The 22,471-nt window shown below is 36.1% G+C and overlaps 1 protein-coding gene across 1 annotated transcript in view; it reads right to left on the minus strand.

Annotated features, from left to right (window-relative positions):
- LOC108697796 (mucin-2) overlaps positions 1–22,471 on the minus strand; it is a 113,799-nt gene that overhangs the window by 90,513 nt on the left and 815 nt on the right. Inside the window, exons 2-40 of the mRNA XM_041570643.1 lie at positions 21,014–21,157; positions 19,280–19,441; positions 18,511–18,678; positions 16,420–16,587; positions 15,707–15,800; positions 15,318–15,367; positions 15,062–15,216; positions 14,851–14,977; positions 14,270–14,444; positions 13,875–13,975; positions 13,455–13,676; positions 12,550–12,724; positions 12,298–12,375; positions 11,902–11,951; positions 11,403–11,550; positions 10,293–10,403; positions 10,061–10,202; positions 9,821–9,964; positions 9,595–9,732; positions 8,459–8,560; positions 8,254–8,364; positions 7,968–8,124; positions 7,853–7,879; positions 7,482–7,637; positions 6,858–7,139; positions 6,332–6,449; positions 6,062–6,141; positions 5,749–5,801; positions 5,376–5,478; positions 4,811–4,848; positions 3,931–4,033; positions 3,470–3,571; positions 3,061–3,104; positions 2,229–2,331; positions 1,301–1,341; positions 1,093–1,195; positions 938–972; positions 630–732; positions 478–509 (exon numbers count right to left, since the gene is read on the minus strand). Coding sequence (XP_041426577.1) covers positions 478–509; positions 630–732; positions 938–972; positions 1,093–1,195; positions 1,301–1,341; positions 2,229–2,331; positions 3,061–3,104; positions 3,470–3,571; positions 3,931–4,033; positions 4,811–4,848; positions 5,376–5,478; positions 5,749–5,801; positions 6,062–6,141; positions 6,332–6,449; positions 6,858–7,139; positions 7,482–7,637; positions 7,853–7,879; positions 7,968–8,124; positions 8,254–8,364; positions 8,459–8,560; positions 9,595–9,732; positions 9,821–9,964; positions 10,061–10,202; positions 10,293–10,403; positions 11,403–11,550; positions 11,902–11,951; positions 12,298–12,375; positions 12,550–12,724; positions 13,455–13,676; positions 13,875–13,975; positions 14,270–14,444; positions 14,851–14,977; positions 15,062–15,216; positions 15,318–15,367; positions 15,707–15,800; positions 16,420–16,587; positions 18,511–18,678; positions 19,280–19,441; positions 21,014–21,157 — 4,445 coding nt within the window. The remainder of the gene's footprint in view (positions 1–477; positions 510–629; positions 733–937; positions 973–1,092; positions 1,196–1,300; positions 1,342–2,228; positions 2,332–3,060; positions 3,105–3,469; positions 3,572–3,930; positions 4,034–4,810; positions 4,849–5,375; positions 5,479–5,748; positions 5,802–6,061; positions 6,142–6,331; positions 6,450–6,857; positions 7,140–7,481; positions 7,638–7,852; positions 7,880–7,967; positions 8,125–8,253; positions 8,365–8,458; positions 8,561–9,594; positions 9,733–9,820; positions 9,965–10,060; positions 10,203–10,292; positions 10,404–11,402; positions 11,551–11,901; positions 11,952–12,297; positions 12,376–12,549; positions 12,725–13,454; positions 13,677–13,874; positions 13,976–14,269; positions 14,445–14,850; positions 14,978–15,061; positions 15,217–15,317; positions 15,368–15,706; positions 15,801–16,419; positions 16,588–18,510; positions 18,679–19,279; positions 19,442–21,013; positions 21,158–22,471) is intronic.

Raw genomic sequence — 22,471 nt, forward strand, 5'->3', positions numbered from 1 at the left:
TCACCCAAAACTCAGAATTTTGCCCGAAAACTCCAAAAAGTTTGGGGTATTGTCAAAAACCCAGCGCACATCAAAAAATCATTGGCTTTCTCCCGTTGACTTATATGCAACCTCAACAGGTCTGAGATGCCGGATTTTCAGATTCAGACTTTTCCCACCCTCTGGGTTTAATAAATTCTGAAAAATTTGTGATTTTTTTAAAAGTCAGATTTATTTAAAAAATAAATCACAAATTTTTCGGGATTTTTGCATAATTAATATCAGCTTCGTCATACACATACAAAAAAGATTTTGCCTATCAAGATTCTATTTCATGGGATGATGATGAGATTATTTGATTTAGATGGATATGTCAAAGCAACTGTTATTAAGATAAACATAACTGATCTTCTGTATTCTACTATAGGACTTCCCACAAATCAGTAAGTGAAGTCTATCAGGTTTGCTAGACATTGCAAATTATTAGTGGAATTTTACCTCTGGTGCAGGTGTAGTAGTTGTCTCTGGAACTGTAAAGTAATAGAAAAATAAGAGTTGAATTATTATTATTCACAACTTTTTTGATAAAGTAATGTCAATTCTTGCAGGTTCAGTTCAGCTGCTGCAGGTCATATCAACTTGGAACTTACCACAAATATAACGTGGGCAGCAGGGGTCTGCTGAAGGAGCTTCCATCTGAGTTTCTCCATCTGCACATGTCACTGTTTGACATGTCACATACTTGCAAAGTTCCTACAATGAAAAAAATTACAGCATTCACATATGATGAGTTTTACCATATACAATATTTTGTGTTAATATTAGGATTATAGTTGTTGGCATAACCTACTAAATTAAATTAGAATTTTTCTGTATCTCCAGAAAATACCCAAAATTGTAGCTACTGAACAAGTATTTGAGGAAATAAATGTATGCAAAGAGATTGGCAGAATTTTACCAGAGTTGTAGTTGGGGTTGTAGTTGGCTCTGGATCTGTAAGCAACAAATAAAAAGACTTCAAAAGCAAATTCGATAACTCACACATTGCACAGTCATTGTACAGAGACAGAGTTGTAAACTTAATATTTGAAAGATTTATATTTTAGAACTTACAACACTCATAACGTGGACAGCAGGGATCTGCTGAAGGAACCTCTGTCTTTCTTTCTCCCAAGGAGCACGTCACCACTTCACATTTCACATCCTTGCATGATTCCTGTTATGAAAAGTTAAAACACTTTATACATATTCACAGGTGTGTTTAATAATAGTAATAATAATAACTTAGAGATATTGTTGGTCTTCATTTTGAGATTCTTACCAGTGTTGTAGGCTTGATTGGAGTAGGAGTTGTTGGTGTAACTGTGAACAAAGAGCAATCAAAATTAAAATGTGCACATGATAACACCTTGTATGGAAGAAGCACCTAGATTAAAAAAAATCACGGTGGGTCTGCAGGTCACTCCAATTGAGGGAAATGGTAGGTGCCCCCCCAATGGGAGCATTTATAACAATCTTAGGTGCCAATTAGTGGACAGTTGTAATGGACAGTTGTAATGGGCACACAAGTAGATGTAGCCCAGGCTAAAGTCTGGAAAAATACATCAATACCAAGGTCCTTTATGTGATGCCTAGAACTTCTTTCAAGAGGAGTGTAGGCTGCATAAGGCCACAGTTCCTGTGGGAATATTTCTGGAAGGGCTATAGGTACCTTTCATGACTACATTTTAGATTGTAAATGTGTTTTGGGCAGGGTCCTCTTTACCTTATATCAGTTATTGGTTGTTGTTTATTTATACCTAAAAAAAATTGTGTGAATAAACACACTTTGTTGCTATATCTGCTTTGTCTTTGTTCCTTTCATATACAATAAAGTTTCACAAGTAAATATTTTTCTGTATTTAGTATTATATAGTACAGGTATGGGACCTATTATCCAGAATGCTCGGGGCCTGGGTCTTTCTGTAATCTGGATCTTCACATTTTAAGACTACTAGAAAATCATGTAAACATTAAATAAACCCAATAGTCTGGTTTTGCTTCCAATAGGGATTAATTATAACTTAGTTTAGATCAAGTACAAGATACTGTTTTATTACTATAGAGGAAAAGAAATTAGTTTTAAAAAATTTGAATTCTTTTATTATAATGGAGTCTATGGGAGACTGCCTTTCCATAATTCTGAACTTTTTGAATAATGGGTTTCCGGATATTGGATCCCATACCTGTAGTGTTACTTTAGAACTTACCACACACATAGCGGGAACAGCATGGATCAGTTGAGGCAACTGCCACCTTATCGGCACCCTCTGCACAAGTCACTATTTCACATGTCACACCCTTGCATTGCTCCTGTAATCAACAGAATTCATTAATGCCTTAAAGGAGAAGGAAAGCTACAGAGGCATTTTATTGCCAATAGATTAGCTGCAATAGTGCAAGCTACAATGCTATATTTATTCTGTAGAATGGTTTACCACACCTGAGTAAAAAGCTCTAGAAACTCTCTGTTTGTTTAGGATAGGAGCTGCAGTATTAACATGGTGTGACATCACTTCCTGCCTGAGTCTCTCCCTGCTCTGGGCTCAGATTACAGCAGGGAAGGGAGGGGGCGGGGGAGGAGGAGCAAACTGAGCATGCTCTTGCCCAGGGCAATGAGGTTTAAGCTGAAGGCAGGAAGTCTGATACAGAAGCCCATGTGTACACAATAGAAGGAAAGAAATGCAGTGTTTCTTTTGACAGGGGACTCAGAGCAGCACTACTTTGGGGGTTTACTGGTATATTTAGATGGACCTTTCTGATAAGGCTTACTTAGTTTTAACCTTTCCTTCTCCTTTAAAATGCAAAATATGTTGAGATTGCATATTGGATATTTAGTATATATTAAAAGGCCAACATCAAGTTGACCAACATAACACTGCAGCTTAGAGGATGTCCACAACTGATACGGTAGATTAATGTATGGAATACTGAGATATTAATCAAACCACAATAATTAAGAGTTTACTGTACAAATTATTCAATAATCTTAAATGGAGCTGTTGACATAAACTCTAGTATAAGGTTTTGGTGATTCCTTACCGGAGGAGTTGGGCTCCTTGGTGGAGCTGTGGTTGTCTCTGCAACTGTAAAGGAAATTAAAAACAGTCAAGGAATAATCCATGTAATACCTTGGAATAACATAAATGCCAATAAATGAGAACCATTTTTTTTTATAAAGTATGCCTTAATCAGATCCTGGTTAGTGATGACTGAACTTTTTCGCCAGGTTTCAGTACAAAAAAGACACACAGAAAAAAAGACTTGGAAGAAAAAAATTGTTGCGCCGCCTCGCGTGTCAAAAATAAATTGTTGCCCATAGATTTCAATGCATTTGGCAAATTTTTTGCCTTTTCGTAAAGCAAAACGGGTCAGATTCGCCCATCAGTAGTCTTGGTGCCTACTATGCAGTATTCTTTTATTTTTTTGCTTTAATAATGTGGGTACTTACGGCATTCATATTGGGGACAACACTGAGAAGTTGGGTCGAAATGTTGTATGGGTGGTCTTCTATTTCTACAAACAGGCGGAGAGCTGCATATGACCAGGCACTCTGTAAGCAGATGCAAAATCAAGGCATGACTTAATATTGAGAGCTAGAGAAGTTATATCTTCATAAAATAAAAAGAGAGATTCATTTCTACTATTTTATAAATATATAGGTCAACTGCTCAATGTTTGAAAAATTGTGGCAAAAACTATTAAGCCTAACCTGTGGCCCACCAGCAGGTTGTTGAAACCCAGCAAAAGATGGATAGCTATTTATTGTAAAGAAACAATAACAATTATCTTCTAAAAGAATAATGAAGCTATAAAAAGAACCAAGAATTGCCCGCAAAAATTGCTGTGTGGCTCAGGGCAAAAACTAAAACTGGTAGATGGTGTAATTAAACACATTATTGAAATACTTACGACATGTGTATTTTGGGCAGCAAGGATCTGTTGATGTAACTTGTACAAGTGTTTCATCAGTCTTGCATGTTGGAATATTACATTTGACATCTTTACATGGATTCTGTGAATGGACACAAATATTATGTAAATATAAAGTCCCGTAGTTTATATTAAATGGTCATATTCATTTAGTCCCAATATCTCTTCCAGAGCAAGGTAGGACAATAATCTTATTCCTTTTCATTCATAATAATGATAATTAACTAGAAGACAGAACTAATAAATATATAAAAATAAAAGGATGGAATGGGTGCTTAGGGCTACATACATCATAAAAGTCATCTTTTAGATTTATCAGTGTTTGAATTAAAAATTTTGCCACAATTCGAAAAAATTTTGTGCGAAAACTCACAAATTCGAATTCTATTTTCAAAAACTCAAATGTTTGGTATTTCTAAAGCACAAAAAACTGAAATGTAAAACATTGCCATCAATAAAATGTAAGAGTTTATGCAGAAGTCAGTGAAAGTTGTCCTATGCAAAATTCAAGCCATTTTTTTAATTCGAGATTTTCATGTTTTTTTAATCTTGTAAAATCACAAATTTGCAATATTAGAGATTTTTTTCAAGTTTGGAAAAAACTTCTATAACATCACAAATTCGATTTTTGATAAATAAACTCATAAATGTTGGACTATATTATTCTGTAAACGTGTTGGCTAAGTAATGCGAGCTTTAACTGGCCACCAAAACTGAAAGACTGAAATGACTTGTACTGTGGTGTTTGTCACATCAGGTATAATTTGTTTTACACAGTGCAGTTCTATGGGGAGACACTGGATGGTCCATATCATAAACAAAATGTGATAAAGATTTTAATATCATTGAAGATACTTACCGGTGTTGTTGGTGGTGCTGGGGTAGTAGGAATGACCTCTGCAAAAACCATACATACAATAATATGAATAATGAGTCCAATATACAATATAAATAACACTGGGTTATAGTACAGGTATGGGACCTGTAATCCAGAATGCTCGGGACCTGGGCTTTTATAGATAATTGATCTTTCCATAATTTGTATCTTGATACCATAAGTCTACTAGAAAATCATTTGCACATTAAATAAACTGCATAGGCTGGTTTTGTTTTCAATAAGGATTCATTATATCTTAGTTGGGTTCAAGTACAAGGAACTGTTTTATTATAACAGAAAAAAGGAAATCATTTTAAAAATGTAGTTTATTTGGATAAAATTGAGTCTATGGGGCAGTCTTTCCATAATTCAGAGCTTTCTGGATAACGGACTTCTGGATAATGGATCTCATACTTGTAATAGTTTCTATTAAACTGGGATAAAAATGTACTATTTATTATACAGATGGGGCCATTATCCACATATCTATACATAGACTAATCAACCCCAACTAACACATGCCAAACATATATCACCCATTACTTACCGCATTTATAACGTGGGCAGCAGGGATCTGTTGTTATAATTTCCACTTTAGTTTCTCCAACCTTGCAATTCATTTCTATACAAGTTACATCTTTGCACGGTTCCTGTAATATATACACACAATATCAGTTTTGGCCAAATATACTGTGTGTAGATAATATGGCATTGCAACATGTTATATAATCTTATTATATATCTTATCTTATATAATAAAGTTTAATACAGAGAAGGTTATCTGTCTGCCTGGCCTTTGTATGTTCAAAATCCAGTGGAGAAAGGCAGTTTGAATAACCCCGGTTTGAAGTTAGTGTTAATCTTACCACAATTAACTAGTGGTGGATATGTAGAAGTTCAGAATTCAGTGAACTAATTACCTTGGTTGGTGTTGGTGGCACTGGAGTTGGTGATACCGTAGGAATGGACACACCTGCAATCAGATCACAAGATGTTAGTGTACAGATCTAATTTTTTTAATTTGGGGTACAATTTATTTATATATAATAAAACATGATTATGGGTGATTTTAAGAGAGTAATCACTTCTCTGGGTGATGGGATAGGGGGTTCTTTTCAAGTCATTCTTTCACCAAAGAAAGTTATGTCATGTAAGAAACTTGCCTTATAATGAGATTAAAGTGTTTTATTTGAGTATGAGTTTTACTCCAAGAGCTGAATAATAGGAACTTACAGTCATCTTTATTCACACAACGATGGGTAACTTCATCGAAAACCATTCCCGGGGCACAGGTGGGGTAGCAGCCTTCCACTCTAAAAATAAAAAAGGCAACAAGAGAGTTAATAACAGCCTGAAAAGAACATTCCTTCTCTAGATCAATGATCTTCATTCTGTGGCTTTCACAATCTTGCTACATCCCAACTGTTTATGTTCTCAGACCCAATGGACTCCTGAGAGGTCAATCTGATTATGAGAAGTGGTGGTAATATTGCTACTACTTACATAAGGGTTAGGGTGCACTTCTCTCCCAGAGGATCTTGGCATGTCGGGATGCAAGAAGGGCCACAAGATCTGTACTTCCAGGTGCAAATAGAGAATGATGGCAATCCAAAGCTTTCCTCTGGAGACATAAGAGCATGGAGGTTACAAAACAATGGCCATCTAAATTGATATAAGTGGTTCAACCTGTGTAAGTCCGTTTGCTAAAGGAACACTTCAATGGTGATCAAATGCATTTTCTAGACGATTGATTAGAATAAGATACTGTCGTTCTAAATCAATATCATTACCTATAATAAATCCAGACCCATAACTAAATTGCAGTGATTACTAAAATCTATCAACTTGTGGTATATGTAGGTAAGTATGTTACCTTTATTATATTTTCTTGTAGTTTGTAAAATATTTATTTATTTTCATTAGTGGGTTCCAACACTTTTTTTACTGCTGCAAACAACTTGCTGTTTGTCTTAGGTTATTAGTAGGAGCATTTATCATTGTACCTCATTAATTTCTTCAATAAACCCACCTGTAAGCTTGAAATTCATTGCCAGCATGTTAGCAGACTTAACCCTGGTCATCACCACGGCTTTATTAGAGTTGTCAAAAGAGAGATATTGGCCCCTGGAGGAATAGGATTCAAGAGTGCTGTAGCCATTTATCCAGCGACCTTCTCTCAGGATAAAAGTAGCCTGTATACGAAAGCTGGCACTTGGCTGCCACTTTCTTAAGCCTAGGGTGCCATCTGAATTCTGTACGATGAAGAAGTTGCGGTGCAGAGCAGATTCCAAAGAGATTAACTTTCTGCCATCTATAAAAGCAAGAAAAGGAAGCGCAAACATTAAGCTGCTGAATTCAAAGAGTATCAGACGCGGTATTATGACCACCGCAGGCATCAGGTGGTAAAAATGCCCCTCTGCAGTTGTCCTTACTTTCTATATTACAGATGGTCTCTTGATCAGGATTGGTTAGGATGATGAAGGATTAAGACCAGGTTAGAAAAGATAGAGCCTTGATTAGATAATTGATATTGCATTCATTGGTGCAAACCAAGGATAAGAGAATCTTTGACAAGTTAAAAACTTTGCCACCAGCTACTGGAAATTTGGAGGTCTTTGAGGCAACCAAGGTATTGAACAGATTAGCAACTTACACAGTGGGTCGACGTAGAGACTTGGAGTGACCATGAAGCTGACTTTGACATCTCCTGATGTATCTTTAGTAGTCAGTGAAACAGACTGGGTGTCATAATCTGCCTTCAAGGTCTGACCACTGACCATGACTAAACGATATGGTCCATCTCCAGAATCTAAGAGAACATAGAAATAGTAGTAACCAAAACAAGTTCCAAATCAAATATATACATATAGCATAAATATTGTTTATTTGTCTAGTCGTAATGAGGTCACTGGGAAAATACAAAACAAAGAGCCCCCATGCTACAATAGTTTAAGGGACCCCTCCTCTTTACTAGATTCCTGGGCTTGCTAAACAAGCTTTTCATTTCTATTCTATTATGCTTACCTCGGTTGTAGTATTCACAAGGGGAAGCTAGTAGGGAAAAAAAAGAATAATTTGTTAGAGTTATGTCAAATGTTACTGTCCATAAACTGTAATGTTAAACAATAAAAATCCTTACGGCATGTTTCGGGGTTCCTCCAGTCAAGAGTGATGCCCTTACGGCAGCAGGCTCGGGCATAAGCAGCAAGAGATGTACAGAAGCACAGACAGCTTTCTCCTTCCTTGCAGGCCTCGGTCTCTTCAACACAAGCAGTGTAATATGGCTGGACAGGGACCTGTTGCAAGGAAAGGGACTCATTAACTAACAGGTAACATTTATGTATACTGGACCATATTATGGCAGTGGATCCCAAACCAAATTCAAACATAATTTTCAAAAAAAAATAAATAATAATAATAATTACCACAGTGTGACAATCAGCGAAGTCCCGACTGAACAGCAAACTACAGCGTTTCTCTGTGTAAAGCTTGTTGTTATCAGATGGAGGAGGTGAGGGTACATCTGGGATAGTGCACTGAAAATAAGGAGAATTAATTTCAATCTCAACATTAATGTTTGTATTTCAGTTAATTTGGCCATTGCATTTAAATTGTTTAATATTTACTTACTTTGCCAATAATGAACTGAGCTCCATACTGTGCCATGTTGCTAATAGCCAATTCGGCAGTTGTTGTCTGGTCAGCATCACCACACATACCCTGGACTTTGCCCTGAATGGATAAAATAAATATGTGCTTGGCTTAAAAATGTGCTTTCACAAAAAATACTAATCTCTCCATAGAAATTATATTAGCATTTGTACTTCCTAGCAAGAAATTGTAACTTATTTGTCTGGGAATATCATTAAATGAAGACAAAATAAGCATTAATGAGAAATTATGCATTCCATTTTAAAACGCCTTACCCTTCCCAAATGTTTCTAAATGATGTGTATTCAATGAAGGCATTAAATCTGAGCATCAGTTAAATATATAATATATTTAGCAGCATTGTGACAATGCTTTTAGGTCTCATGAAATTTCTACTTAAAGGGATACTGTCATGGGAAAACATGTTTTTTTTCATAGTGCTGCTCCAGTAGACTTCTGCACTGAAATCCATTTTTCAGAAAAGCAAACAGATTTTTGTATATTTTATTTTTAAATTTGACATAAGCCTAGAGATATTGTCAGTTTCCCAGATGCTCTGATAAACTTCAGTCTTTACCGCTGCACTGCAAGTTGGAGTGATATCACCCCCTTTACTCTCCCCCTCTCCCCCCAGCAGCCCATCAGCAGAACAATGGGAAGGTAACCAGATAACAGCTCCCTAGTAGATATAAGAACAGTACTGAGTAGTAAAATCCATGTCCCACTGTAACGCATTCAGTTACATTGAGTAGGAGAAACAATAGTCTGACAGAAAGCAGTTCCATAGTGCAGCACTGGCTCTTGCTGAAAGCACATGACCAGGCAAAATGACCTGAGATGCACCTACACACCAATATTACAACTAAAAAAACACACTTGTTGGGTTAGGAATGAAATTTTTACATGGTACAGTGAATTATTTGCAGTGTAAACAGCGTCATTTAGAAATAAAAACTACACCATAATAATCATGACATAATCCTTTTAATGCTAATAAGACCTTTATATGTTGCATTGGTATATACATGAAAAAAATGGGAAGCCTATGATTGATGATATTTAACAATTACAGCCTTGACACCTATATTTCCAGAAGAATTAAAAGATCATCTCACCTGTAGCTGTGGCTGGAGCTGAATAATAATATCTAAGTGCTGATCATAGTAAACGGCAAGACCTTCCAGAAAATGGGCGACAACATAGAATCCAGAACGATATAGTCTTACTTGGGTTGTACTTCCCAAGTCTTGAACCTACAGACACAATACATGAATGATTTATAAAAAAAAAAATGCATGCAAACTACTGATAAACTACTATAAAAAATAGATTTCTACTTACCAAGAAAGGATCTGAGTCGGTCAACTCTACATATGCTCCTCCAAATCTGATGAAGATCTTCTTGGTGGCCAAAGCTCCACCAATTTTGTCAGTTTTTGTGTTTTGCATTACAACTCTGAATTTTGGGACTTGCCCCTCTTGAGACTAAGAAGTCAAAATAGAAATAGAAAGGATGCATTTGAAAAAGAAATAGCGACATCTATCTAATATAATGCTAGCAGGTTTTAAATGACCGCTTACTTCAACAAGAATGATCTGACATTCCCCTGTGCTGAAGGTTTTCCAGATGTTATCAAAGAGGAAGAATTGACCTCCAGCATAGGCGTTACACACAACGTTGCAGGCGTTATTGGTGCATGAAAACTTGCCATCTTTGCATGTGCTAGTGGTGGAAACAGGGTGTTAGAACAATTAATATTGCTCATAACTACATAACTCTAATAGTTATTTCTAATGTATATAATGTGCTCACCAAGTGTTGCAATCTTGTGCCAGTGTCTCTCCGGTGTTATAAACATCTTCTCCATGCACACAAGGACATTCCTGCAGTGGGACACAGCTTCCATCGTTGCTCCTCAACATCCTATACAACAATTGGAAAAAAAGATTTAATATTATATATTCCCATTCTTCACCATTATCTGCCAGAGATATGACAGTAATATAATAAAAGGTGAAATAAGTCATAGCAACTAATCAGCAGGTCTCATTAGAAGGTTACCGGATCTGATCAAACGTTGCCATTTCTATTACATTACTCTGAATGTGCTGAGCATCTTACATGTTTCTCTACCACGTATCTATACTACTAAAATTGTATCCAATATACATCTCTTCATATATTACTGTACCAATAAAGCATAGACTTGTGTAGATAAAAAGTGGAAACCTGCAAAGCTGAGTATACTAAAACTGGTGGCATAGCAGCTCTAAAATCCCATAGCAACCTATTAGAAAACTGCCTATAATAGTTGCTGGTTTGAATCGAATGTGTAGAAATTAAGGCAGCCATTGCCACCTTGCCCCCAGCCACCTAGCAAATTCTATTATGGCAAAAAAAAAAACTCGCAAACCTCATTGCAAATGTTTCCATTCTTTTTGACCAATGACAGACCTCAACGACTTCCTACCAATATTTGCGACCAAATGGCTTTTGCAAACATTTGCAGTGTATGTAAAAAGAAATTCGCAATCGCATAGCATATTTTGCAACTAGATATTTAATGAAACTCCAGAGCAGGTGTCAACGCTAACCTTTGCTTAGAGATGTAATATTTTACATTTCGAGCAGCACTAAACATTCGCAAAAGCACCATTTTAAATAACACGTGATTTTTAATTATATTCCCCCTTGTAAGTTTTATAAGAGGTCCACCATTCAGGGAAGGGATTGGATAATTATAGCTCTATAAACTCTAAGATGCCACTGTATAAAAACATAGATTTCCTTTGTTGAATTTTTAGAGGAATTACATGTACATAAATACACCAGTTACTACACACATCACCTTTTCTACAGTTTTATAATAATATTTAATGCATATTTATAAATACTGTCATTGGATAGCTTATGAAAGCTTACCCATATTTGCAGATGCAGCCAGCCTCACACTCAAGAGGACAGACTTGGTCAATGACCGCCATGTTTTGGCAGCTTGGCTCGCAAGATTTTCCAGATCCCATGAAACAATCTGAAAAGACTTCACCTTCTGGACATGTTGGAACTTCTTCTACAAAAGGGGCAGAGCAAGACATATGTCTTCACTACAATGCATGATGACAACACAAATAAATTAGTATGAGAAAGCAGGGCCTTAGAGCTCTATTTGCTCTAGTACAATATATTATGGTTATATTTTGACAGTCAAATAGGTAGTTTGTTTGTACAGGTAGTTTGTGTTCACATTATGGTATCGACTTTGTCTGTTCTTTGTTCACACTCTGCAATACTTGCTGTGGTTCCAGAGTGTGGTTCAACAGTAACTAATAGATAAAGCATACACATTGTATATACATTGACTAGTTAATAAACAATTTTAAAGTATGTGTTTCTTAAGACAAATGAGATCATCTCATCTTACCTGTAGGTATTTCTGGATTATCAGAACATGACATTATCCTCTCACAGGCGCTATTAAAGAAGAACAGATAAACATTTAGATATTTGTATTAGACATAAATTGGGCATGCTGGATTTTTTCATCCGTTTTTCACAAATTTCAAGATTTTACCCGAAAATTCAATAAAAATTCGGGGTATTGCACGAAACCCAGCGCACATCAAAAATCATTGGGACTTCTACCATTGACTTATATGCAACCTCGACAGGTCTGAGATGCCGGATTTTCAGATTCTGACTTTTCCATCCTCAGGGTTTAATAAATTCCAAAAAATTTATACATATATGAAGCTAAATATTTTTGAATATTATGAGTACACAGGACTGGAGAAAAAAAACATACAAATCTTCATCTCACCATTCTTGTCCATTGGAAAAAGTGATGTTCTCTCCAATTCTGTATGCATGGCTGTTGCTATAACATGGACATACCTCACTGTAACATAAAAATTATGTATTACAAAATGATTTCAGTATTTTTTTAATCAGTCAATTACAGAAGAGGAAATGTTTCAGAAGTAAACAATTAATGTAAGGAATATATCATTCCTCTGTGTCTTATTATTTTTATATTAGAAGGAGAAACTAATACATTCCGAACCCTACTTACCCGTCAACACACTGATTTATTGTAGAATCATAGTATAAATTATCAGGACAGACACAACCCTCGCTCAATGGAAGCTTCATTGAAATCTTTAAAATCTGTGAAGAATACTGAGCACAATCATCCTGAGTGAAGAGATTTTCTGTAATGTGAACCATGCCTCCCTCACAAGAAACAACTGCAAGAAAAGAGAATTTGATAATTTTATGCAAAGGAAATCAAGTTACAGTATTATCATGACATCAGTCCCCATTCATTGTACTTTACAGGTCTCTACTGATGTCTTGTTCAAAGTTAGCTTTTGGCTCAAGAGCAAAAAAAAAAAATAATTAATAAACATTCACTAACAAATTGATCCAGTAGAATGTTCCACTTCACATCAAATGCCCAGTATTATGCAATGGAAATCAAGTTGCACTATTATCATGACATCTATCCCTTTTAGGTAAATTCATTTAACATTACAGGTCTCTGTTGACATCTATAGTTCCGTTCAAAGTTAGGTTTTGGCTCAAGGGGGCAAAAATAATTTATAAATATTTCATTAACAAATTAATCCAGACAAATATGCCCCTTCACCAGAATGGTGTTACCCCACATCACAGTTAAATTATGCACATTCCAGGCATTATGTCTACATCATGGTGATTCTGTGTAGACCATGCAGAATTTGTAAATCTTGCCAGAAAGGCTAGGTTAATAGAACATAGGAAAGAGGCTGAAGAGACTGTGGATCATGCACATTTGGAAGACAGCAGGAATGGAAGTAGAACATGTGCAGCAGAAATGTCACTAAAGGTTAGTAAAACATGTACAGTAGGTTGGTGGTGGCTAGGCCAGTGGCACATGCTGGATAAAATAAAAAGTAAGCTGTGATTAGATTCCTGGAGAATATTTTTGGTACTTACAGCAGTCTGGGAATGAGGAACTCAAAGGTACGTAAACACCAGCCAAAGCACATCGATAAGCATAGTCTGCCATGGCTGAGCAAAAGCCAGCATTATTCCCATAATAAATGTTGTTGGAACAGGAGGCCTGGAAGTTATGAATGTCAATGAGAAGGTTGCAGTCAGCGAAGATAGAGTCCTGAAGGGCGTTAATGCAACTTAAATCCGCTGTGATTCGCTGAGCTACAAAACAAAATGAGAGAATTGTAGCCTGAATGTTTTGACAGATTCATGAGACTAAGCAGACATATTATTCTAAGTGAGATTAAGATATATATATATATATATATATATATATATATATATATATATATATATATATATATATATATATATATATATATATATATATATATATATATATATGTCACTTTTGTTTACCTGGACTGTCTGGTATTTTGAAATGTTCTGAGCACTGAGATTGCAATTTCCAGGATTTGCTGAACAAACTAGACACCGTCTCAGTTATATCACTTGAGCTCCTGCAATAGAATGCAAATATAGTTCAATACATCTATATATTATTGTGTAAATTACAAGCAGTTTGCACTGCCCATTATGATTACCTATTTTGACCACCTTGTACACATGTACTTCTAACATTGTGTTTTTATTATAATTGTGCAATTTTGTTTTTCAAATGTATTACTCAATAAATATCTTACGACGAAGGAGTTCTTTCACATTTAAGCAACGGCATCCAAAAAAGCACCACTCAACTCAGTCTCAACTCAGAAGATGAAAAAGTGACAGTTGAAAAACGAGAAGAGACGTACCTGAAGTCATCAAAGCGATTGTCATTGTATGTGCCGCAAAGCCCACTGGTTTGATCTTTGTAGCTGGTTTGAATGATGACATAGAGTCGGTTTCCCTTGGTGTCATACTGCAGGCTGAACATTGGAGTGATCACATCCAGGAAAGTAGAAGAACTTCTTCCCACAGTAATGGTTTCTGAAATAAAAATCAATTAAAGGTGATTTTATTCAAAGTATAAATGGATCAGACTGTAATGAACCACATCTTGCCACAAGCTTTATCCATTTGAACTGGTCTGTGTACCAGATAAACCTCTCATCATTTTGTCTTTTGTTTTAAGGTTTCATTTTGTAGATGTGAGGTTCTCAGCCACCTTCTACTATATATGTATTTCTTTGACAGACAGCACCCATTTAAACCTAGAACATTAGCAAAAGCTATAATAGTTTCCCTGGCTATATAATCCCCAGATCAACTGAAGCAATTGAGAACAAACACCATTGATAACTAGCATGCCTAATAGTAGGCTATATTTTCAACCTCAAAGGTACTTGATCATTTTTTTAAATTCTACATATGGGCTGCCAGTTTTGGCACTTACCAGGAAGAAAGAATGGAAGGTCAACTTTCTGCCCTGCTGACAGCACTGATCCATCTGGTAGAACCTTAATGCTGGCAACTGTAGGCAAGTAAATGTCCACCGCGTCAATGCAAACTGCATTTGGGTTCTAAAAAAATTCACAAGTGATTATTTTATATTACATCCTCTTGGGTCAGGTTTAGTTTTTTTTCCTGGTAGATTGTCTACATACCTGAATGCCATTGTTTTGATCAGAACAGGCCTTGTTGCTAAGACTAATTGTGAAGTTGGAGGTCTTGACCAAAACATAATTGCAGGTTCCAGGGCTTTCATACAAGGAACCATCAAAGGTACGGATCATCTGATAACCTGTGACTGTACAGACACCTGGCATAGACATAAATAAGAATCAAGCATAAATACATGACACTCTACCCCATAGTCTTCTGTGGTTTTAAGCTATAATTAATGAACACTAAAAAAGTTACCTGGACAGTTCAGGTTCTTTACGCAAGTGAGCATCCCTTTGTTACAGGTGCTAAAAAATAAGAGCATATGTGAATCTCTGCACATTTACAATAATACACATAACTTGCACTGACACCTTTAGCTTAGGGACCTATGCTATTAAGTGGCTAGGCATATACTTTCCCTATGTATGGAGAACGCTACTACCAAAACAAGAAATCTGGAAACTCTTCTCATTATTACACATTTAGACATGGTCACATGCACATGTGTAATCATGAATATGTGATTTAATATTTTATTAGGATAATCTTTCTTAAATACCTCTATGGGCCATAGGAAATGACAATTACAAAGGATCATGTCAGTTTAAGGCATTTCATTGGCCTTCTAGTTAAAGTCAACTTACCAGCTGGAACAGCTGAGATCTTTGGTTTCCCCATCAGCTATAGATTCCTTATTAAATATGCATGAATTTGTAGCCACCTCCTCTGGGTTCTTATCTGTTTAATAGAACAAAGGGAGGAGAAATAAGTTCAGCTTCACAAATAAATGAAAGTAAGAAAAGGGTTTTCTCTTTGGCTCTTCAGCTGTTGCAAAACTGTCCCTTACATTCAATAGTGGAAGATGCAGTGAGGGTTTTGTTCTGTAAAAGCTATATACTGAATATTTAATTAGAGCCGAGAAATGTGTTTATATTGAGGTACAAGTTTTTTAGGAGAAGTCCGAAGTTGTGTAGAGAAGCCAGTGCAAATGAATGACAATTGTCAAAAGATGCTGCGTGACCGATGATGTTCTGTGATAGCACCTAGTCCACCTTTGTCAGTGCAAAGTGTGCCATTTAGAAGATATTGCTTCTTTTTGGGCACAGCACCAATATGAACCCAAAAAATCAGACACAAAAGTATTCCCATCTTTTCTTGATGTGACATCACCTTAAAATAGTTCTTGTTATAATAAATGATTAATAGTGACTGTATAATTATTTACACATGGCTGCGGGGGTGTTGGACCTATTTATTAAAGGCAGGCTTCCTACACAAACTGTTGCCATGAGCATTTGTAACTTATGCCTTTGGCTAATTCTCTGATAAATGTATTTGCTATATTGTTTACATTTACCATTTTTTTCTTTGGATACATCATCCTTTTTTTCAGCTGAGCCTTTCCACCATTCTTTACTGTTTTTATCTCCCTTCTCTTGGCTATTCTCTGTTCCCTCATTACTGAAGTATTGTTGATCACGACGCTGGTATTCTTTTGGCTTCACATTGTCATCCTCCTCATGACCTAGAGACAAAAAGAAACTAATTTACTAAAGTAGGTGAAAATTAAATGCAAGATGAGAAAACTGGGAGATATACAGATATAAGATTTACAAGTATACAAGTATAGGATCCCTTATCCAGAAACCCATAATCCAAAAAGCTCCAAATTACAGGAAGGCTAGCTTTAGGGATGGGTGAATTTTTTCGCCTTGGTTCGCCACGGAAATGACGCCCATAGACTTGTATTAGCAGTGTGTGTCAAAAAAAAATGACGTGCATCAAAAAGAATTCACAGCGCAGCAACATTTTTTTGACGCCCATAGACTTTAATGGCTTTTTGACGAAACTAAATGGGTCAAATTCGCCCAAGCCGCCCCAGCTCCTCTAGATTCCATTTTAAGCAAATAATCAGTATCTTGTACTTGATGCAAACTAATTTGTATTAATCCATATTGGTGGCAAAACATTTCTGTTCAGTTTATTTAATGTTTAAACGTTTATTAGTAGCTTTAAGGTAAGGAGATTCAAATAAACATTCCTTATCCAGAAGCCTAAGGTCCCAAGCATTCTGCATAAAAATGTGATTCCCATCATAGAGTTTAAGGTACCAATATTTCATTTGCTAAGTAATTGCTGAATTTGTAATTGAGCTGTGGCTTTCATTATTTTTATGAGAAATATTTAAAGTGATCAGTGATGGCTGAACTATAGGCTAGGTGGATGACCTGTGTTACCTATCATACACATGCATAATTCTCAGATAAATGTATATATATATATATATATATATATATATATATATATATATATATATATATATATTTTTTTTTTTTTTTTTTTTTTTTTTTTACACTTCTTTTTCTGTTTTTTTCTCATGTCTATTATTCTTGCTATCCTTGCTGGAGTCATGAACCTTTCCCTTGTTTTCTTTTGGCTTTACTTTGTCATTTTTCTCATGATCTTCAGTCAAATGCAGATAAGATGGGGTTAAATACTATCTGTAATGTTTTTATTGATGTAACGTATACAGTATGAATAAAATATGCTGTATATGAGCTCCTTTTCTAAACTAGTGATAGGTGAAACTATAAGAATGAGGGGCAATGTCTTCTACATGCAAGAACTCACCAAGAATTTCAGCAAAATTATTTGCACTACAAACTCAAACAAAAATTTGCTCCAAACACTGACCTCAAACATCTAAAGGAATTATTGTGCAGTGTGAGACATGGTCTTCCTGGCCGAACACACAAATGACGGCTCAAGCATGTTCATGACATTAATACATTTTTTTTTTAAATTGGTAAAATAAAATAAAGGTGGCCATAGACACACAGATCCTATCGTACGAATTGAGGATTCGTCCGATTTTCGGATTGTGTGTGGCGTGTGCCGCCATCATTCGTCTGGCGGAGATCGGTCGTTTGGTCGATCGGTCAGGTATGATTTTGACCCTACCGATCCCGCTGGAGCCCATGGCACATCGTAATCAGATCGTTCGACCATACAGCCGAACAATCAGATTACCCCCGATATAGCCATGCTTGTTAATGGCATATCGGGGAAAGATCCGCTCATTTGGCGATGTTGCCAAACGAGCGGATCTTTGCATCTATGGTCACCTTAACTCTGCTGTGCCTTGCCAATTCCTTTCAAAAAAAGTTTACCAACTCAATGTCAACTCCAATAAAACAAATGGGAAATACTGTTGTTATTGGGTGCAATTCCAGGCTCAGTCAAGAACTTGAGCTAGATGCCGGGTATGAATATTTCATTTCAGATGCCCAGTACTTTTTTCAAGCTGTGACTTTCATTATCATTATTGGAAACACAGATAGAGATCACGTTGGAACTACAAAATGATGCTGAGCTGTATCTCAAAAAGAATTCTTACCCATGGACCATCCTCGAATGAAAAGTATTTGTTATATTTGCTCATTCTTACCCTTTTTTGCTTTGGATGAACCATCTTTTTCTTCAGCTGAGCCATTTTGCCATCTTTTCTTGCTTTTAGTTCCTTTCTCATGGCTGTTATCCTTGTTTTCCTTGCTGGAGTCATCATGACCATTGCCCTTCTTTTGTTTTAGCTGCACTTTGTTGTTCTTCTCATGATCTTCAGTCAAAGAAAGACAACATAAATTGTAGGGCTATTTCTAAAGTTTTATTGGAGAGACATTATGTATAAAACATCCAAAGTACCAACCCATTTACTAATGTAGTGGAAAGCGACACAATGAGCATGATGTGTCATGTTTAAAGAATTGGAGTCTACGTGTGGGCACTACTACCTGTAAAATGCTTTGCTCCAGACACTGACCTGTCTGTGCAGCTTTACAGTATGAGTAAACTCTACTGTTGCCTTTCCAACTGTTTCTGGAAAGGTAGAACATACAGTACTGTTACCAATTCTCTGGCAAAGTGAAAAAGACAATAGTGAGATATATATTGTGGTTACTATCCCAAAATCAAAGAACAAACTCAAGCAAACACTTGATTTTAATTAGAGAGTTAGATGCTGGATATCAAAATTTTATTTTAGAATCTAAGTAATTGCTCTATTGTTTGTTTTTTGTATTGTTTATTGCTTGACTTTATTATTATTACTTATATTGTGAGCTGAACAATGGAACAAATGGTCTTGTTTCAAAAAAGAACAGTGTTAAACACATATTAATTCACTGATATATATATATGCTATCTTTGTTGATACTTACCCATCTTTTCTTTGGATGCTTTTTCTTCAGATGAGTCCTTTGGCCATATATTGTTGTTTTTCCGGCCTCTCCCTTTGTTACTATCCTTGTGTTCCTTGCTGGAGTCATCATGATCATGTCGCTTGTTTTGGTTTTGCTTTACTTTATCGTTTGTCTCATAGGCTTCAGTCAAAAAAGGAAACTCTAGTTTTAGGTCTACTTCAAATCATTTATTGTTATGATAAATTTATAGAAATCATGATGTATAAGAGTTCATTCGCTAAACTAGTGAAAAGTGCAAAATATTAATGCAGATTACTGTTTTATACCCACAATGCACCCTTGTTCCTACTGATTTCCAGCATTATGTAATGGTATTGTTATCCTTACGTATATTACCTTTCATTGTTAATATTATCTCTGTGCTGTACTATGTAAACAGTCCACACCACAAAGCCAATGCCAAGGTACTAAGGCAATACATTTGGCTTGATATGTATTATATGCAGCAATGCCCTGAATCAAGCTGGTTGCTGCTAACCAAAACTGGTGGAACATCACTAAAGGTGGCCATACACTATAAGATCCCCTGGTTTGGCAAGGTCACCAAACAAACAGATCTTACCCCTAATATGCCCACCAAAGCAAAAAACTTGCATTATGTACAACAACACGCATTGGCCATGTGGAGGTATTGGTGTTCAAGACCGGTCACAATTAATCTGGCAAGGTGGAGAAGGAGAAGTCAGAAACCAGGAGATCCGTGTACCACTTGCATATGAGAGCTGTCTCATATATTGGGGATATGCTGATTGAAAAGTCGGCTTGGGGCTATAGTGTTGCCCTTAAGACTATATTAAACGACTAAATGTCACTAATGCGGAAATGGATCACCATATGGATATAAAATACTCCTTACTTGCCAGTAAGAGACAATTGCGGCTATATACCGATTATACCATCATCATGATCTATACACATTAAATTTATATTGTTAAATGCATGAATTGTTGAATGTGTTATTTATTTAGATTGATAACCTCAAATAATATTTTCTAAATTATTCAATCTTAATTAATAAATGACTAACAAATTATTAAGCTGAAGTAATTTACTGAATTAATTGTCTCTTTCTATACAAATCTTTTAATACTATGGGGCAGATTTATCAAGGGTCGAAATTCGAGTGTTAAAAAACCCTCGAATTCGACCCTTGAAGTAAAATCCTTCGAATTTGAATATTGAATTTGAAGGATTTTAGCGCAAAAGTTTGATTCGAGCGATTTTGATCGATCGATCGAATTAATTTTATTCAATCATAAAAAGTGGCCAAAACTGGTCGAAAGATTTTTACTTTGAATCGTTGGAATCATTCGATTCGATGGTCAAAGTATCCAAAAAATTACTTTGAAATTTGAATATTTTTGAATTCGAACTATTCACTCGAGCTTAGTAAATCTGCCCCTATTTGTATAATGCTACCAATGTTTTTCTATTGTGTTTTATACATTCATTTATTTATTTTCTTCATTTAAAGAAACAGAAGCTGGTTACATTCCTGAAGACCAGGGTGGATTTAATTGTCCCCTGATGCTGTGTTAAAGGGGAAGTTAGATGATTTTCATTAAATATTATGCATTAATAAGTCCATATGTTATTGAACCTATAGTTATATGCATTCATTTTATATTTCAAAGAACATGAGCAAAGGGAATTCTTGGTGTGGGACCAAACAGAATTAAGATGAATACATACCAATGGGGTTCTTCTTAGGTCCTCCAAATGCAGCCCGTTTTGCTCTAACATTCCCCTTGGTCTCACTGCTTTCAATTATACTTGGATCATCATCATAGACTATTTCATCATTATCCTGCTCAGGTGCAAACTCCCTTTTAATTCCTGTTTTGAAGTAAAAATACATGTCAGTCACAAAATATACACCAAGGAATGTGGAACATGGGAAAAACAGTGAAAAGGAATACAAAATCCCACTTCTTGCTCCTTCCTTATTCTAAAAACTTTAAGTGATTTGGTACAACAAGGTGTTTGATGCTGGGATTTTCTCAAAAGAGAACCATGATGACCAAAACACTTTCCCCAACCACTTCCAACTTCCCATTCTGTTAATTAGGAAATGCAACACAAGTGTGACACCCCATAGGTCCATTAAGCAAGTATAGCTTGGGATCCCTTCTACTGAAAGATCATACTTGGGGGCAGATTCACTAACTGGTGAATTTTCGCCGGAGTCCATTTCGCACCCATCGCAACACTTCGCCAGGCGCTCAGACTACGTCAATTCACTAATATGCAGAGTTTCATCCTGGGCGCCGAATGCTGGCGACTTTTTGCTAGCATTACTTCGGCAGTGCGAGCATTTCAAAGCGAAGATGCGCTATCATTCATTTCTGCCTATCGAAAAATCGCTAGTAATCTTGCTCTCAGGTCAATATGCATTTGTTAGGTAATTTAAAGTTGTATGGACGTCTTTATTAAAAATGTTGCTGCAAATGGTTTAAGTTACCAGTTTATATTACACATGTCCAGGGAACCTTAATAAAGGCAAGAGAGTTAATATAATGCCCTACACATGAGCCCACTGTAAAATGAATGTTCCAAATGTCTGAAAAAAAAAACAGTTCCCCAAAAAAAAGTTTGTTAGGACTTTTGCAGGCAATCACGCTGAAAAAAAGAAAAGACGCCAGCGTTTTTTCTTTGATGCATTTTCGGCTCACAGGATATGATGTAAGTGACAGAAGATTGAGGTAGATCTTGCTGCTTTACAGCACTACACCTGGTTTGAGGTGGTGGAGGCAACTCTGGTGGTAACTTTCAGTAAAATCCGCATTTTAGTGAACTTGTGGAGTAACGTCCATTCGCCAGAGCGAAAAAGTCACCTGCCGATCGAGTGCAAATGACCCCTAGCGACAGTTTGTTTTGCTAGCGAATTGTTTTGCACCGCTGGTGAAATGTTGCTAGCGTTAGCCACTTCGCTCTTTAGTAAATCTACCCCTTGGTGTCAGTACATTGTAGAGTATTTCTTATTCAACAGAGCAGGAAGCAACTACTAGTATTGAAGGACATTTTCAATTTCTCAATCAATGGAAATGAAATTTCACTGAAGGAAAAGACCTAAGCCTTCATCAACGTCATCTCTATTCATTCAGGACCTGAATGCTCAGGACCTGTGGGTTTCCAGGTAATGGATATTTC

Source organism: Xenopus laevis, chromosome 7S, assembly GCF_017654675.1.
Source record: "Xenopus laevis strain J_2021 chromosome 7S, Xenopus_laevis_v10.1, whole genome shotgun sequence".
Taxonomy (NCBI): Eukaryota; Metazoa; Chordata; class Amphibia; order Anura; family Pipidae; genus Xenopus; species Xenopus laevis.